Source organism: Phasianus colchicus, chromosome Z (genome assembly GCF_987193195.1).
Source record: "Phasianus colchicus chromosome Z, bPhaCol1.hap1.1, whole genome shotgun sequence".
Taxonomy (NCBI): domain Eukaryota; kingdom Metazoa; phylum Chordata; class Aves; order Galliformes; family Phasianidae; genus Phasianus; species Phasianus colchicus.
Window position 1 is genome coordinate 65,944,579 of NC_143476.1, and position 19,730 is coordinate 65,964,308.

Sequence of the window (19,730 nt, forward strand, 5' to 3'; positions counted from 1 at the left end):
TTGTTTCTCCATTTATCTGATACGTCATATTTAGTTGGAAGACTTTCAGAAAACAGCCACTCTGAAACAGCAGCCACCTCTTCCGCATAAATCATCCCAGACTTACTGAACTCAAGGGCTCAATGCTGATTTACACCAGCCACAAATATGACTTAAATACACTTCATCTTCCAAAACTTTGAGTCTTTAAGGAGGCAACCACAACAAAGTTTTTCAGCACAAATTAAATGCAAAAGACACCAGAACATCAGCAACAATAAGGTCATGACTGGTAACAGTTAAGGGATCTAAGTAACATGCATCCTTTCCTCAGAAAGTAAGAAAGGATCCACACACGTGTATTAAGAGAAAATTCATACTCTGAGGCCTGTGAGGCACTGACACAGGATGCTCAGAGAAGCTGTGGATGCCACATCCCTCAAGGTGTTCAAATTCAGGTTGGATGGGCAGTCTGGGCAGTCTGATCTGGTGAGTGGCAGCCCTACCCATGGAAGAGGGTTGGAACTAGATTATCTTTAAGGTCCCTACCAAACTGAACTATTCTGCGATTCTGTGATAAGATTATCTTCAATGTATAAGTGCATAAAATAAACAAATGGGTCTGAATGCTGTTGTTAGTGCTGTCATTTCAAACAGAGGATAAACATCACAAAAATTCATCAGGTATGAAGGAAACCAAAGGAAATACTTCCCACAGACCACATAAAATTAAACTGCCAAATTCATTGTTACAGAGAGACACAAAGCATGAAAAAGCATCTGAAAGAATTAGCTGTATTCATGGAGTGTAGGTCCATGCAGGTAACTGAAAATTATAATTCAAAAGCAATCAACTCAGGACAACTTCAAAAGCTGTAGCAAAGAGACTTTTGGACATAAGAAGTAGAGTCACTCAACTCTTTCTGTTTTTCTTCTTCTCTATTATCCCTTACCAGCCTGCTCCAGAGAGAAGGAAGCTTGGAGCTTGGTCTGCTCCAGCAGTACCATTTCATTTGTTATGTTACTATTCTACCTACTGCAGGAGCATGAGAATAAGGAAGCAAGAAAAATCTGGTCAGAACACCACAGTGTAACTTCACCAACTCTTCTCTAAAAATGAATGCAGATGATAATCTCTGAGATAGCCACGAACATTTGATGTGAAAAAATATCTATCTGTAATAGTTTCAAGCAAAGCACTATGATGTGATGAGTTGGAAAGCAAACACAAAAGTGAGTCTGTAAAGGGTAATGACACCGCTGGGATATAAGAATAATTTCCACATGTAGTCCAGAAGGAAGAGAACAGAGGCTCAGTGAAGGGCTTGTGGATCCAGGGGGAGAAATTATGAACACAGTTTGTGAGAAGAAGAGAAAGACAACTGGAGCATCTTTCTTTTGAAATAGCTTTGTGAAGAGCACAGATGGGAACCATCTCTAGAGGCCTGTCATACAAATTGCAGGAATGTACACAAAATGAACATCAATTAACTGCTCTACACTATAAGACTTCTGAAATACAAGCTTGCCTCACCATACAGAAACAATTCCACCTTACCACTATCGTTCACAAATAAACCAGCTCCTACAGATTCTGTGGCACCTACTGTCGAACACCTACTTTCCTCCCCACCACCCACCCACATTTTGTGCATGCCTATGCCAGGTCAAACTGGTACCTGAAGCCCCAGCAGATGCACCTACCTCTCGCTTTCGACTCTGAGTAGGAGGGGGTGTCCTCCGAGGCCAGTATCTGTGTGACGCAGGCGGGACTGCCAACCCCCTGGCCCAGGTATGAGGCGGGTGGGTAGTAGGAGCACATCCGGTACTGGGAGCTCATGGCGTGGCGGTTCTCCATCCCTTTCATCTGTAGAGACAGAATTGCAACAGCTGCCCATGAAAGATGAGCCTCAGTGCTGTGTTCACACCCTCTGCCTCATGGGCACACATCTGTGAAGGAGGCAATCACGGGGGCTGAGGAAGCCAAATCCTTATGCACTGACCTTAGATTTCTGCTATGTGTCAATGCCACCCAGTTCCAGGGGAGATGACCCTGTCCTATAAGAAATCTAGCAGCAGTAAAGCCAGCATGCAGATATTACCTCAGTTAAAGCTGCATCCGGCACATGGACACACAGCACCACAGTGAGATTCCTCACAAGCCCTCCACTTACAGCATAAACAGGGCCATAGGAAACTTTCCAAACCCTTCATTTACACGCACTGAACAGTGTTCAAAGAAGGGGAGGAGTCCATCCAGCCCTTACAGTCCTGACGAGACGGAGAGGTCCCAGACCAGTGACACTCCTCCACTAGGAGCCCACAGGACAGTTGAAGACAGATCTGCTGACTGACTCGTGCAAGACACATCCAACTGAACCACAGCACTAGGCACACACACAGCCACAGTGTTTCAGTGCTTTCCTTAAAATTCAGTAAGATGGAGAACTATTTTCTCTTCTTACACAGTACAGCCAAGTGGTGGGCAGCCTACAGAGCACATCTGTGGCAAAGCCATAACAGTACAAACCACCGTGCTGTGTCACCTCAGAGTCTGACAGTGGCCAGACAAACCCTCCTCCTTCCCACGCCAGTCAAGTTGGCAGCACTCAGAAAACAGACCTTACTCCAACACCCTGAAATGATTCAAAGTGATCTTCATGGAGAGGTGATAGTGCTTTTAATTTCTGTTTTGCAAAAGACCTATCTCTACTATTATCTGTTCCAAAACTTTACAATATACAATGGCAGGGAGGCTGGAGATTCATGATCCTTGAGGCCCCTTCCAACCCTGGCTATTCTGTGATTCTGTGGCCACATAATGCTCAAGAAACCAAAAGCAGCCAAGTTTTTCACAAGATGATGATTTTTACGAGGAAAGTTAGTGTTAGCTGATTATATCTCCCTAACTTTTCTGGGCAGTGAACAACTGTAAGATGGGAAGTTTTGTATCAGGCACAAAAGTAGCAGTGCCAACAGTAAAGTATGTCAACTACGCTGTAAGATGTCACCTCTGCAAGGCAAAGTCCTCTCTGCCTGCATTTCTACACACTGTCCTACTGCCCTTGCTGGGGGAGGACTATGGGCAGCATCCCATTCTCAAGGTGTTCACCTCCCCCTCCTGCACGTTTACTTACAGCTAAAAAAAAAAGGTCACCTGATGGAGATGGTGATATCTTAGCTGTAACAAAATGGAGGAATGGCTCCCTGGCACAAAAACCATCACATTCTTACTTGCATTTTGTGCAGAGCGTATGCAATGACCTGTTTCCTTTCAAACCTTTTTTCAGGGTTTTTCTTCATTTCTTAAAAAACAACTCACCTAAAATCTCTGGATTCAATGAATTATTACTACTATTATTATTAGTGTGTGGTAGCTGGCTAGCAAGAGACATGTTTTATAATCTTATTACCCACACCAAGTCTATGAACCACAGTCCGACCGACAGTCAGAAGCTTGGCTCTGCAAAGAATATGCTTGTGTATTAACCACTGAAGAAAATCTAAAAGCTTTTGGTTTTGTTTTATTAAACTGTTTAGAATACACACCACAGTAAATCTGAACCATAAGGTTTCCTTTTTATAGTGCTTAGCAATCCTATTCTACAGTAACAATAAAAAAACAACCAGTCATAAAAATTCTTGACCTTAGTGCTGCATTAAAAAGGGGGTTTAGGAGATGATTACCCAGTGAGAAGGGGCACTTGATCTGTATTAACTCAGCTCTGCAGAGTCCTTGCACTTTTTTTGAGTGCTACAGTCAGAATTAAAAAGGAACCAGAGGAAGCCAGTGGCTATGTGAGTTGTTTCTAATTCAGGGCAGTGCAGCCTTCCAAGGGCTGGAGCTGGGAGATCTGACGGGTACTGCTCCACTGGTCATTTCCTGAGAGAACATAAGGGTTTCAGCTGTCATGCATGGATGACAGAAGGAGATGCCTTGCCCTCTGGCATCTCCTGCTGACTTCATCACTGCCTCCCATGAGGTCAAAACAGGCAACGGCTTGGTCCCATGAACCAGTCTGGTCCATCTTACCATCAGATACACTCCACGATAACAAGGGGTGCTTTTGGATGTGAAAGGGCATAACACAAATTCTGCATACTCTTGCCTTCCAAGCAGACACCTTTCATCAAGCAATCTCATGTCCTCCCACTCCCTCCTCTCCTCTGACAAGCCTGGCAGTTACACCCATGGCTGCCCACAGTGCTTGATCTCACAGCACTACTATTATGTCTCCCTCATCTGCCCTCATGAGGCCCCACCTGTAGAACTACTGCCAGGTCGGAGGCAAAAGAATGACACAGAGCTGTTGGACTGGGTTCAGAAGAAGCTCACAAAGATGATCAGAGGGCTGGAGCACCTCTCCTACAAAGACAGGCTGACAGAGCTGGGCTTGTTCAGCCTGGAGAATGCTCAAGCATTCTCTTCATTGCAGCCCTCCAATACTTGAAGGGAGCTTAAAAAGAGGACAGAGACTGACATTTTACACAGTCTGATAGTGATAGGGTAAGAGGGAATGGTGCTAAACTAAAAGAGGGGAGATTTAGATTAGAGATTAGGAAGAAATTTTTCACTGGGGGTGGTGAGGCACTGGAACACATTGCCCATCTCTGCCCCATCCTTGGAGGTGTTTGAGGCCAGGTTGGACGGGGCACTGGGCAGCCTGGTGGGTGGAAACTCTTCCTACCTCTTCTACCTAGCACATCGCTCCAGCACCACACCACTCATGCCTTGCCCCAGCTGCAAGATGAGTGGCAATCACCTCACTGACTTCAGGGGGAGGCACAAATCCTGTGAGAAGCATACCTGGATCAATCAGCATTTACAAGTTCCCTTGAATAGTACAACAGAGTGTACTTTCAGTAACTTACTAACAGACACATGCAAGCAGTAATGATACACTTATGACCTATGAACAAATAAACAGGGACTTATGAAGAATGTGCACATTGGAAATTCCTTCTCTGACTGCTTGCAGAATCAGTACGGGGAAACAAGAAGCAGCGGTTTGTCCAGCTAGAAGCCTAACTATAGAGCCAGTGCAGCTCTTTAGCAGTGTCAAACAGTGATACAGCATGTATCAAAAGCCTGAGGAGCACGAACAGGATGCCCCTGCATTTGCTCAGGACATGCAAAAAAAATCTGAACAGCTGGAGGGAGAGCAGGGTGCTCCTCCCAGATTTCCTGGAAGCAGCTGCACAACCTCTGAACATCTTCCTTGTGGAGGAATAACCACAAGGCATAAGCAAAGATGGTGGTGGACAGAAAGAGAAGAGGTGAGGCAGGCACAGCTGTTAGCTTGCTCCTTCTCCCAATGCTGGCAGCAAGAAAATGGCCTACCCTTCCCAGATGACTGATTCCAGACAGATCAACCTATGGCCAATTCTTTATTTGTGAAAGCTGCCAGCTGCAGCCACTTTACAAGCAAGCCAGTGATACACCTAATTTGATCTGACTATCTTGCAACTGATCCTGACTACAAGCATTATTCTCAAGATGAAAAAGTATGAAGTCACAGATGCTAATCCTGGGTGACAAGTGACAGTGCAGAGTATTCAGAACAAGAGGTCACAGTCTACCACTATGATTTCGATCTCTATAAAATAAATTGGCCCTTGCTTTTCTGGCATCTGCTTCACCTATGACTCATCAAACAAAAACAAAAATTACTGAAACACGACAGGAACTCTGGCAAGAGTTTGCACAATCTCCTCCTTGGTCTTAAAATTAAAAACAATTTTGAGGGGCATAGAATCGCATGTTGCATTTATTTCAAGTTATTTGTAAACAGACTTGCAAGTTAATTTTTACTGTGAGGTGAGAAAACAGCTGCTGGGGAATGGAGCAGAAAGCCAGATGTTAAGGACTTCTGTTCCATCACCTGCTGGCTGTGTGACCTTGGGCAGGACAACAGTTCTGTGCCTCTGTTTCCCAAGCTGCAAAGCAGAGTGCCAGTGCTTTCCCACCTGTAATGCTACAGCCCGTGAGCAAACCCCTGCAACCATGGCTGCTCAAGGTGTTTTTGTTTCATTCATAAAACCAACTAAGCACATTTTACAGCATGAGGAAAAAGAGACTATGACACTCTGTCCTGACTTCCTTTGATTCTAGCATAGAAAATACAAGAGACATCTATATCTGTCCCTCCTTGATAGACAAACCTAATTAACCTTTGCTATTCTGTTCCAACCTATTCTTTGAGACAAAGGCAGTGACCCATAAACAATATGTTACCATCAGAATCTCAACTGCTGTGACATCTAGAGATATAGCCCTATCAGCAGTATTGGAAAACAAACTGCTTAGATTAGCTCCTCCAAGAAATATGGATTACATTCATGTCACACATGAGCTGTCAGAAACATTAGGATACTTTTAGCATAAATCTATACTGTGAAGGGTATGTTATGAATACAGTATATAATACACTGCTTATGCATAAAACCAGGATTGCGTCCAGTGACTTGTGCAATGTATATGTATGCACACATGCACAAAAACACATATTTACACATTTCACATGTATTTCTGGAGAGTTCTTCTGCACAGTTCTGTAAGAAGGCCAGGCTTACTAAAGGGAAAAACTGAGCCAGGAACAGGTTGTGGAAGCCAAAAAGAGCAATCCTCTTTACAAGAGAAGTAGCTACCATTAGAGCTCAGACTGCTAGTTGCCATTTCACAGACATGTTTCTTTGGACTTAGCAAAAGAGAGTTTTGCATGTCAGTTTCTTCTTAAGAAATCCTTAAAAACTGTTCTTTAATTCAGCCATGTGAATTATTTCACTTCCAAATAATAACAATATTAGAAAATGTATTCAAATTTCTTAGTGTGACTCTCACTGTGTTCTTCATAGTTTTGCTCTGAACTGTTTAAGAAAGAATTAAAAAACAGTGGCTCTGGAAGTGAAAACAAAGTGCATTAAAGAAAGACAAAAAAGAACAAGAAACCAAGCAAAAACCTTCAGCATTAGACAAGCTATATTAAATTCTGAGATTTGTCCAAAACCTTTTGGCCAACCTTAAGCCTTGCCCTAAGTAGGAATAACAGGAGTAATTACCAGAGTAGCACAAGAAAATCCTGCGGTGGTGTCCAGGAGTGGGGGCACACTCAGCATCTTACAGATCAGTTGTCTGGCTGCAGGAACCAGCAAGGTTTCAAAGTTTTTAGGGGGACACCAATGCACAAGGAGTCACAATTATCCTTATGTTGTGGGTCACGTGCCACCAGTGTCATTCCATCCTAGAGAACTTAAATCTGATTAGATTAGGATTTTGCCATCCAGGTTTTTGTTTTGTTTCTGTGGTTAAAAAACAGACTGGAGCCACCTCAGCTTTTTCTAGTTACAGTCCCTGTGCAGGTCAACAGAGAGTGCCAGAAGCATCAGCTTCTACTGCGTATCAATACACTGACTTGCGATACTCATGTTAGGGAACTCATTTAACTTGTTTAATTTAATTGGACTGAATGCGCATAAGTTCCTGTTGTAATGAACAATAACTAGAGATATGTGGCAGGGTCCGGTTGCCCACAGAGAAGGAGAGGGAAAGAACACACAGTAACCTCATCTGCTATACTTCCTCTCACACCTAAGCCTCTGTTTTCTTAAGATGCAACATCAAGTATATCCGATCATCTGCTTTAGAGCTGGGAGAAGCAGCAGAACGTGACTAAAGGGTTGCAGCTGAAGCCATCATCTTCATTACATTTATCAAATCATGATGGATACAACTTCCGGCATAACTATATACAAATGAGTAAAACCCACACAGAAATATCTCAAAAATGTACATCTCTACAAATCCACTGAAGTACACGAGCCTCTGCAAAGAACAAAGACTAATGAAATTTGACATTAATCTACATTAAAGATTCAGTGATTCAGTTTATTTCCCAAGGCTCAATGATGCATTAATCCCCATCCCTTCCCACACACGCTCACACGTTTCCTCCCTGACTTCTGTCCCCTGCTCCTTAAATTCTCCAACAGCAGACAGCCAGGCTGCTCAAGGCCTACCTGCACCCAGAAGTTACATTACTTTAAGTACGCAATTCCCCTTGCAGCTGCAGGGGTTCCAGGACAAGTGAGCATCTGGCAGATCATGTGGTAGGAGTCTTGTCCATACTGCCTGAGCCCTTCCATCAAGCACAGAGCTGGCTTGTGCCCATACACATCTACTACAGCCCAGTAAGCTGCATGGCAGGCATTGTGCAGCTATTATTTGGTTAAAGGAGGAAAAAACATAAACCCTAACCAGAGCAGTCAGCACCACCAACCACACAAGCAGACCCATAACTGGAACAGGTTAAGAAAACTTTTCTATCGCAAACAAACCAATCAGTACAGGCAGTCCAGCAAAAATGCTCATGTAGACACAGCTATGTGTTTTCTCTACAGAGAAGCAGCCTGTGTAAATCTGCCAGCAAGCCCCTTCAAGGTGTAAACAAGGTTTCATTCTTTCCACAGATTGTGCTTTAAACCTCTCTGAAACCCCTCACTGTACTTAAGTATCACATTTCCATGATATTCCTTTGCTAGTGTAACCATATGCAGCAGCTGAGATCTCATTCTTCTTACAACAAAATGTGTTTAGGACCCCAAAGAGTTTCCAATTTCAGCACTGTTGCACCCACTGCTATCAACTATCAGTAGTCTAGCACTCACTGCAAAACTTTTAATAACTATTTGTGCAGTGCTATGCTGGCATAATGCTATGCAAATCCTGTGATTCGTAACTCTCCCAGCAATGACACTCTTTCTTGCAGATCAGTCTCTGAGAAATAACATGTAAGAGACAGGACACTGACCCTGAACTGGATCTACTGCTACTGAGCAGCAGATGTGGGTTCTGGTTTCAGGCCATTTAGAAGCTGGGGAGATGTTACTGCTGCAGGCAGTAAGTCTTACCTCTAGACCTTCTGCAAAAACTTCTTATCACAACAGTATTAGGAATCCCGTAACATTGGCCTAGAACAAATTCAAATCAAGGATGAGATTACAGTAAATTTATACCCACATGATTTCTCCTGCAAGCTGGAAAGCTGGATATAAGCACCTGAAGATTTGAGCCTGCTGGTAGAAGCAAATCAGTCGTCTCCAACAACAATCACATTTTTCCCTTATCATCTCCTTCATATGCCTCAAACTGTAATGGGACCCAAGTGCAAGTTAGCTACATGTTCTGCAAGGTGAGAGTAAAATGCACGGAAAATAGGCAATTGCATTTATTTCTTTAGTGGGTATCCTCAAGAACAAATGTAGCTATACGTATAAAATGTCTATGATACTCAGTCACAAAATCATAGAATCGGGAAAGAGGTTATTTTTGAGAGACATGGATGACCATCCAAGATGCAATTCATAGGATCACAGAACAATAGAATCCGTAGCACTGGAAGGGACCTTTAAAGGCCGTCTAGTCCAACTCCCCTGCAATGAACAGGGACAATCACAGCCAGATGGGGTTACCCAGGGCCTGATCCAGCTTCACCTTGAAAGTCTCCAGGGATGGGACATCAACCACCTCTCTAGGCAACCTGCTCCAGTGCCTCACAGTCACATTAAAAGCTAATGGTAGGTGTCAAAAGTTAGGTAGGTGTCAAGAAACAGGCAGTCTCACAGTAAGTTAAAGGACTCTAGGCCAGGACTTAACACAAGTGCTTTATCTTCAGATTAAGTCAACAGAATTGAGAGGACACCACCTTCAATCCTACACTTAACATATAATAACACATCCTCACGGGTTCCAATCCACTGTCTAGGATATCAGTACATATCATTGCAAAAGCACACACTCTTCTATTGCTTGGAAGACTCGGGAAGCAAGGGATTAAGCCTGCAACAGCTTTACTTTCACCACACAGAAATACACCAAAACAGCCCCTCATTTCTGTAGTGTCTTCAAGCATCAGCATCAGGCCCTTCCTACAATAACATCATGTAAAAGCTTCAGAGAAATAACTTTCTATGTGAATTATTGTGTTCTAATGTGCGGGGTCAGTGCCAGAACACCATAATCAGAATTAAACCTAAAGAAGGACTGTCAGCTTGCCTCATCACCACCCACAGAATCCTATTCACAACTTGCTTTGACTCTTTTTTCCCCTGGTCTGGTGACCAAATTCAGCAACTACAGAGGCTGCTACCAATTAATCTTACTGAAAAGATGTGAAGGTCATTGTGGTGAAGACAATCAATGCACTGAAAAAAGAAAGCTCTTACAGTATGGGCTAACACAGCTGAAGGAGTGGAGATAGGTCTTCTCCCCATGCAACTGGATTCATGTTGAGAAGGGGACATGAAATAATACTAAATGGAAAGGAACATGAAATAACATTAAATGTAGTCTGCTGTAAAGCCAAGATCTCAAAATTCATGGCCCTACCAGCTGCTGTCCCAGGAGACCCCTCCTTTTCAGGAAATTAAAGGTGTCTAATGCTGAGAAAGCCTGACTTAAGGTAATGTGACCTGGTAATTGCAATTAAACCCTAGTCTCAGCTCCAGCTTCTCAGTATTGGAAGCCAAAATGTCCTTTGAATTGCTGGAGCAACTCTGGTCACCAAAGGGGAATACCAACTATTCCCTTCAGAAAGGAGATCTGGCAGATGTTTCATTCTACTTTGTAGAGAGGTTTCACAGCAGAGCTCTCGCAGAATGCAACCTACACCTCTTGAGTGCCTGCTTTCTACAGGAGATATCTCCCTTTTCCTACTCTCAGTTAAGGGACATGGACATATGCAGAGGATGAAGCTTCCTGAGTTGAATTTCAGACAGAAAATGCCTAACTGCAGCCCAAGGCCAAACAAAGCACTCATGGTCAGGGGAACGACTTCACCTACTCTGACAAGAATTCCACGCTTTGGTAATTTCCTCTTTATCCCAATCTTGTAGCAAGTAGGATGGTATAATTATCAAATCCTAGAGAGAGGCCTTACTTGAATTTATATACACTAAGAACTCTGAACTGGCATAAAAAGCTCTGGTGCTAATCTATCAGATACAGCCTGTGACTTGATCCCAAGATGAAATCCCAAGCCCTAGAGAGGACACTGCCAGAATACACCATTAACAACAATCCACGCCACATCCAAATGACAGCCACCAGTGCTGCAGAATATCATGATCCCTTGGACTTGATGGGACGAGTTACTTTAGTGCTCTGGATGTGAAAGCTGAAAGATTAAAAAAGAGGTTGCTGAAGAGGAAAGCCTCTCAGAAATGACACTTGAAGCTCCTGGGAATCAATGATGGGTAATTCTGCAGTTGTTTTTTTTTTTGTTTTTTGAAAACAGCCCATCATCTACTATGATGCAGATAAGACAAAATCAACTGGGTTCCTTTAACCTGTGTCTGCAGTGTTCTGCCTAAGCTTTACATTGTACTCCATCAAACCCATCCATTTTGGCTAATTTTCTTACAGAGGGTCCCAATCCCATCCCATAATCTTGTTTTTATTTTGCACTGCCATTAAACCAAACACACAAAGTCAGAATCAGCTCATCACTCCTCCATGCAACACCTCCATAACATCGTACCTGCCACTGTTTTCCTGACTGGCTTGACATGTATGTTGCTGGGAGGCTTCGAAGGCTGCTTTTCATGGCTGACCCTACAAACGTACCCCCTGTCTCACTTGAGGAAGGCTCACTGGCCACTGCCATTTGGTACTGGGAGTAGTTGTAAAGGTTGTTATAGTAAGGATACAGGGATGGCTGGTAAAAACTGCTGTAGTAGGTGGAGTCCACAACCAAATCAGACGTGCTCTCCAAGTGCCCTCTGCTGGGGATGGAAGGGATGTCCTGAATGAGCATCCGTCCCTCTGGAAAAAAAAAAAAAAAAAAAAATTATGAAACAGGAGGCTCCATAAAGAGCAATATAGTCCACCCTCTGGTGGACTATACACCACTGTACACCACTGCTCCTCCTGAGGGCTGGACAGAGGGTAACATGTAGTAAGAGGTGGAAGCTGAAAGAAAAACACTGCTGCATATTTGATGGAGGCTCAAGTGGGCTGATGTTCACTCAGACCTTGAGAACAACACTTCTACACATCTTAGGCTGCAAAGCAAAACCAACTGAGGGTTAAGACAGTACACTGGGTCCTTATGCAGCATAAGCTGGTCCCATGATGATTTACACTAGCTAATGATGTAACCTGCTACTCTTTTTGAATTGTAACTGCATGCCATATCTCTGAATTCCTTGGAAATCAATCCCTTGTTACTACAAAGTGCTTTCTTTACTAATCCCTCTCTGCCTGGCATGCTGCAGGCAAGAAGACATATTCTCAACATGTCTTTAGAACTGGCAAACAGCCACAAAGCTAAGCAAAACTGCAGCAGGGAATGCACAGCGCTATCAGCCAAGGTGCCCCAGCAGCCCATATGCTAACCCTGAGCAGCGAGGCCCTCAGTCCTTCCCAGCCCCCATACCCAAATTTAGTTCATGTTTACCTACAAATTCACAGAGCAGAACAAGCTCCCATACCACTGGCAAAAGAGGAGGAGGGATTACTCACGACTTGCTGCCTGCATTCTTCAGTGCCTCTGGACTGAAGGCCATCCGGCTACACTCCCGCAGCCTGTTAAGCAATGGTCTATTTCCACTGCATCTCTCTAAGGAAAGGGATCTCCTTGAGGCTGCCTCAAGTCCCATTTTCTTCATTTCAATATCAACTGCTGCCCTATGATACTTTCAAGGATGAAAAAGTTCTCATGGTATTGCTTTGCAGCCTAGTTCTGACATGCTCCATCAGCTGCCCATCCAAGCCAGATAAAACAAACAGCAGCTACAAGCTTAGAATCTCTAACCGCACAGCAAACATACATTTATGAGAGCTCCTCTGAAAGCAAAGTCTCCTATGTTATAATGTTGGCCCACTACAATAGAGGCAGATGATGGTGGTATAGCAGTAGGTGAACTTTCTCACCAATATTCCATTACATGTTGTTGCTGTGTGACAGATGGCAGCAGAGGGGCTGGCTGACAGAATGATGTCTGACGTGGAAGTGCGTATGAAGCAAAGGTATGTCACCTGTCAAAAATGGCACCTAATGACATTCGCTGACACTTGCTGAACTTTTATGGAGACCAAGCAGTGGATGTGAGCACAGTGAGGTGGTGGGTGGCATTTCAGCAGTGGTGACAGAAACAGTGGGTCAATTTCACTGGTGCACTATCACACAGCATGCAGACTCTTGTTCTTGTTTGTCCTAGCAAAAAATGAACAGCTAATAGTGGTGGCAATGTCAAAAAATAGTGCTTTGCAGCTGGGAATTTGCTCTATCAAATAGTATAATTATGCTCTTCGTATCTTTTGTAGCTTCCATGCAAATAAATAGGAGGCACTACTTACCGAGCAACCTACATACATGCTTTTCCTTGTCCAACTCTATCATGAAGGGAAAAAGGATGTGGCTTAAAGAAAGGCAATGAGATCTCAAGGGTTGTTCATATGAAGATGAAGCAGCATCGAGAACAGCCACCAACCAAATAAAATCCCTGAGAGACAGATGTCATTCAGGTCTTGTTTGTTTTATATTGTTCCTTTCCCTTCGTATCTGTGTACCTTGGTTACTTACCTGTAAAAACAGTATTGCACATCTACCAGCCTCTCACATTTGGAATAACAGTTTCCATGGTACTGTGTATTAAGCTCTAACCTAGATCCAATGAACAGTTTTATCAATTACTGTTGTTTTATGATGCAACTTTTTTCACTTCCTCAGTTGTAACCAAAACTCTCTGCAGTCATGAGTAGTACCATACCATGTTCAGCTCTTGCTGATTTTTTGCTGAAATAAATGAACGATGCACGTTTATTAGCAAAAGTATCCTGCTTCTGATTTTTCCACCACCCGCCCCTAACTGAGCAAGAACCTAGCAAGCTAGCTACTTTCAGAGTATCTCTCACATTTGCACCCAGAAGAGCCCACAATGCCACTAAAGACTTCTTACTGTTTTCATGCTTTCATATTTTAATGAAATTTTAACATGGATGACATTCTGCTTCAAGGCCACTTTGTCTGCATCTCTGACAAAATCAGAACTTAGACCACTGTCACCTGCAAGCCAGCAATTCTTCCTGATAAATCAGAGCACCAGCCTGACTCCTTTCCCCAGGGTTAGCTCCTGAATAATGCTGCAGTACAATTTTACTGCTTTTCATGCTGTAAATTAGAAGACAGAAGTAAAATTTTTCCTGCTGGGACACAGACTTCACATGAGATGGAGATACCTGAAGTCTGTATATTATGCTTCACATATGTGCAATCTCTTCTAAAAATCTCTGCTAAGTCTTTCCACCTGCTATATGTCATTGGAAGGAATAATACTTTCCCTTAGAAATACTACAAATATGAGAGATAAAGGGAAGACAGAGCCTCCCTAAACTCAACCAAGGAGAACTATCCTGAGATGCAGAAGAAAATGAGAATGTAGAAGAGTTTGCTATGTTTGAAAAAAGCCCTTTGAAAAGATTTCATAGAAGAGAGAACTGCTTATAATCATCCCCAAAATCATAAAAGCATCCTTAATGTCTCTGTGATGTTCAGCTGGGTGGTAGCGCTATGGTTGCTTCCTGTAGAAAAAGCAGAGATGGTAGTCCTTTGTTGCATTAAGTATGAGAAAAATATGCTTTTTGCCTTTTATCTCCTTCTACTTCCTACTTGTAGATGGGGCCACAATTACTTGCCACCAGATGAGTGTAAGTGCTCAGTTGCTGCCACTCATTTTCCTTTTACCTAGCTGTGGAGCAGCCCCCAGTGGTTCAGAGCTCAGAAACAATGGAATCCACAGTCCTTGTATAACATTCCTGACACACATCCAATCTGAGTGTGGCCACACCACTGACATGAGCTCCTAACAAACAAGAAGGGAAAGCAGAAAGCATGACAAAAGAAAAAGTTCAAGTGAAGAGATAGACAGCACTAACTCAGTACTTCTTTGATGGAGCTGTGAAGATGACCAGAATTATTCTTCCTAAATCCCAATCATGATCCCAAAGATGGACAGGCAACATCCACCAAAGAGCAAGAGAAAGCCGCCACATGCCACAATTCACATTTTCTCTCTGAACTTAAGAGATGAGTTTTTCTTTGATGTCATGTAACAAATCTCTGCTTTTGTTTACCTACTACTAATGCATATATTTTATATATACTATGTGTATAGAACATATACAACTGTATATGGTAAAGAGAAAGAATTTTGTTACTAATGGATAAAGCTCTGCAAGTCTTGAAGGATTTTTCTGAGCTATACAAGCTCAGAAAGAAGCACAGGTCGGAACAGCCAGTACATCAAAGAAGTGCTAAGAGCCAGAAGGAGCAGAATTAACAGCTGAAGAGCACCACCAAACCATGCTTTCAATAAAAAAGACATTCAGAGACCTGCTCCAGAAGATTTAATTTTATTGTACATCCAATAGAGTTTTTGCTGCACCATGCTGCTTCTTCACAGCTGCAGTCTGCAAACTAGCAGGTGGGGAAAATGCACTACCTCTGGGCTACAACATCCACAACACGGCCACAGCCTGCAGATCAAAGCAGATCTCCTTCAAACACTGGCTGTAACTAAATTTGTGCAGCATGGGGCTCTTCGGTTGGTCTTCAGCTTGTGGGCAGTTCTGGACATGACATCCACCTACTGGGAGAACCTTCTCAGTGGCCTCACTTCTGACTGCAAGGTTCAAGCAAACTGTCCTAGTGAAAGGAGGCTGCTAGGCTTTGCCTGCATTTTCTGCCTGCAAGGAGAGGATACCAAGGTCAAGAAGGCAACTCTCAGCTTTTTTTTCCCAAATGTAATTCAACACAGATGAATAGCTCCGCTTGCAAGGAGAAGGTCCTCCCCTGCTTCAGAGCCTGCCGCATTACAACACCTGCACGTGAGGGGCAGCCCTGAGGTTCACTGCTCTAAGGGGAGCGATTTCTGACAGGAATTAAGCTCTCAACAAGGCAACTGCTGCTCTGCCAAGAGACTCCCACTCTGCCCCTCCAGTTGCTCTTTTAGAACAAGGCCTTTACACTGATCTTGGTGGCCTTCATCTTCCTTTAGGAAACTCTAGGAAGGGCTTCTGGGTCTCTGAAGCAACCAGGAGAAAAAAACCTGCCACCAGACCCAGATTTTACCATTTTGCAAGCTGCGGCTAGGGCATGGCTAGAAATATGGGGCTGAGCTCATGTAAGCAGGAGCAGAAACTGACAAGTAAAACAAAGCCAAAGTTGTTAGAATTCTCACTTTGCCTTTGGGACACTAAGTCTACAGCACAGGGATGTCTAAAGCCCTCCTTGTATAATTAATACTCTGGCAATGAGATAATGGTATCCCTTCATGTAGTTGTGCTTTCACATTTCCAAGCTCTTTTCCTCTTCTCTACATCTTAATTCATGTAGAGAACCGATGCTACTTTTTTTGCACTATGTACACAGTATGAAATACGACCCACTCCTTCATAGAAGATCAATATGATGCATGGTAAATACTGCTATTGATCTTGCAGTGTTGTAGGCGACTCTCCAGCTCTATGGCATATTAATAGTAGTTAACCAGTAATTCATTTCAGGATGGCTAGGATTTTCTTTTAAGGGAGGTGAGTTCTCAGGGTCAGTCACAGATAAGGATCTTACATGTTCAATAACCTGAGACAGGCTACCACCTTCACTTAGCAGAGCATGGTGAAAAACAATGGTCCAGTCCTCAGTTAATGCAAGCCAGTCTCAGAACATCTACTTCAAAAAACCACAGCAATTTACACAAACTGCAAAGATGCATGACAAAAATCAGCACAGAAGCCTGTAAATGATCATTCTGTCCCTTTTTACTTTTTGAGATGACAGAGAAGAGATGATAGGAAGTTTTCAGGAAATTTTAAGATCTCTATCTCAACTACACAAATGTATTTTTAAACTTACAAACCAAGAAATGCAAACTCTGAATTCATGCTCATCCTCACAGGGACCAGCTATACGTTGTGCAATACTCTGATATAAGTAATTTAAATATGCTTGGGTGAGTTACTGATGCTGAGGTCAAATGCACAGCAGATCCATACTATTCAACTTTCTTAGCCTCTAGAGAAGGCTGGCAGCATTGCATTGCCTATAGGGCATGGCTACTGGACCACACTTAGGAATTTGAAGGATAATACAAGCCTCGGACAGAAGCAAGATGGGAACTGTTTTAAAAGTCAGCATAGCACATACAGGACAGTAGTTTTCAATTCAGAGTGACTGTACTCATCACAGCAGTGTCTGTATCTATCTGCACAGTCAGCCTCTGCTACCAAAGACACTTAGGCTGTTAAAATTCCAAAAATCCATTGTTCAGCCAGGAAACACTTGCCTTCATACCTCAAAAAATCTTGGATTTGCACCCAACTATTTCCCCTTGCTCAGCACACAAAGCAGCCTTACACTCTACTAGCTAGCTTGGCAATATTAAGTCTTGCTATGCCTTAATTCCGTTCAGAGCTGGCTTTGAGTTCGGACAGTAGCCTTGAATAAGGCTGCTGTGAAATCACTCCCTAACTTAATAATCAGAAACACTGGAACAATATGTTTCTCCCACCAGACAATCATGACAGAGCTCTTTCAGATGTGAAAGAAAGCTGGCATCGCTACCTAGTTTCTGCAGAGACATCTTCCAGGAACCAAATTCACAAACTGGTTGAGAGGAGTATTTCTCTTTTCTTTCCATTAGAAGTTGCAGATAATCTCTGATTCCAGTGTTGAACTTTTAGCTTGCTATAAAGTTAATGTACTAGACAATGTTCATTCCAGGCAAGGCTGAGGGGCTGTGTATTTTCTGCCACCCCCAAAAAAGGCCATTATCTGTAATTACCCATTACCATGCATAATTATTTCTTCTATTCTGGTCTATGGCCCCCAGGACTTCATGCTGTTACAGCTCACTGCATTATCTTATCAAATTTGTTAAGGAAGCTTTTTTGACCTTTTGAGCACTTGTCACAGCACTTACAAAAGCTGGCTGTAAATTGTCTAAGCATGTAATACGTGATTTATTGTATGTACACTGCACACTGACACCATACAAAATATTACACACAGATACCTTCTCTACTCTCCCCTACCCATTGCAGCTAAAAGGAAAAGAGAAGGGGAGAAAGGAAACCTCTCTAGAAAGAAAAGGAAAGGAAAAGAAAGAGATTCTCTCTGTGTGAATTTGAGGAAGTTACAGCAACAAATGTCTAACCCTGAACACTGGCCTCCAAAGAAAGTCTTGGCTTCCCTGGTGTGGTCTCATTCCCTTTCCTATACTGCTATCAAAGTTTCTCCTCCACTGTTCCTTCACACAGAAGCCCAGTTGCTGACAGTTCAGCAAATGGAGAGGGGGGCTTTAAACACGTTCTCTTCCCAACTCACAGCTTCTGTCAATGCAGCATGAAGCCCTGAGTGTTAGAGACAGATTTGGTGCAATATCAGATCTAGAGGTGGGTGCAGAAAGGTCCAGGTTCTCCCCTTTCCTCAAAGTTCCCAGCTAAGGACCAGATGCTGTCTTGCATGGCAGCATCATTTGCTTCTGCTGATAAGTCTTGGTTAATCAACGCACCACGTCACTCTGCTCTGTTAGGATGGTGAGATCTGACCCTTGGAGAGAAACAAGAAAAGACAAACTGACTCCCTTTATCCCTCATCATCTCTTTTAGGTGACTGAATGTCACATGTCTATCTGAAAGGGATATTCAAGAAATTGTCCCTTAGGTAATTCCAGTGAAAATTATTTGAAAGCTTTTGAATTGTATGACAGAATAAATTTCTTAAATACAGGATAATCTTTTATGTCATTGTGGTAACAATCAGTAAACTTCAAGGGGTACATATGCACGTTAGCCTAAAGCTGCATGGTATAAATTATTTTAGTATAGGGCGCACCTTCCTGATTAAGAGTTCTCCCTAAAAGTACAGCAGAAAAGCAGGCATGGGGGCTTCCAAAAACATTCCTGAATGTAGACCCTAAGAAATGGCTTGCTGAGCCTCTGCTATGAGGAGAGAACTCTTCCCTGCAGCTTCCAGGCATGGTTCTCCAACAATGGGGCACTGCAGACTGGAGCAGTGGCACAAGGAAGACAAGGAAGTTCTGCATGCGCAGAGCAGGTCACACAGCAGCCTGGAGGACTGCTTTGGACCCATTGCCACAGAGCCCAGTTCTGGAGTCATACAGGGCTGTACCCCATTCACTCACTTAGGGAAAACCAAATATGCAGTTCTTCCATTGTTGCAGTCACAAATCATTCAAAAAATGTGCTTTTTCCCTCCCTTCCCTAACTGCCAACAACTACAGCCTTGTTTCGACCTCAAAAGCCAAATTAGCCCTTCTTGTTCTTTCTTCCTGGGTATCACTTACCCAAAGAAGCACAGATGCTCAGCTACACTCTGAGCAACTGCTACCGGAGGGAGAGGTAAAAAAGTCTGTAACCAATTGTAACAGACAGATGTACTAAAGGCAGCTGTGTCTCCTGGCCTGGAAACTAACCACAGCCAAAACATCTCAGCCCATACCCAAGAACATGGCTGCCCAACCAAGACAGACACATTATTCTCCTTAAAGATCAAACGCATATTAAAAATAAATTGAAGAATGGCAGTGCAACAACCCTGCACCCATCCCAGGCTCCTTGCCCTTTCTCACACAGGGACAGACCCCAGTGCCTCCTCTCCCTCCTTATCAAGGCACCTTCCAGCTCCCTCCCACCGCCCGACACAGCAGTGGGCCATGACCTGCCCACTGCACTG

At 43.3% G+C, this 19,730-nt stretch overlaps 1 protein-coding gene across 2 annotated transcripts in view; it reads right to left on the minus strand.

Moving 5' to 3' along the window:
- Positions 1-19,730, minus strand: part of DMRT1 (doublesex and mab-3 related transcription factor 1) — a 53,961-nt gene that overhangs the window by 22,174 nt on the left and 12,057 nt on the right. For both annotated transcript variants that reach the window (XM_031610320.2, XM_031610319.2), the window contains exons 3-4: positions 11,514-11,797; positions 1,684-1,846 (exon numbers count right to left, since the gene is read on the minus strand). In XM_031610320.2, the coding sequence (XP_031466180.1) occupies positions 1,684-1,846; positions 11,514-11,797 (447 nt within the window). The remainder of the gene's footprint in view (positions 1-1,683; positions 1,847-11,513; positions 11,798-19,730) is intronic.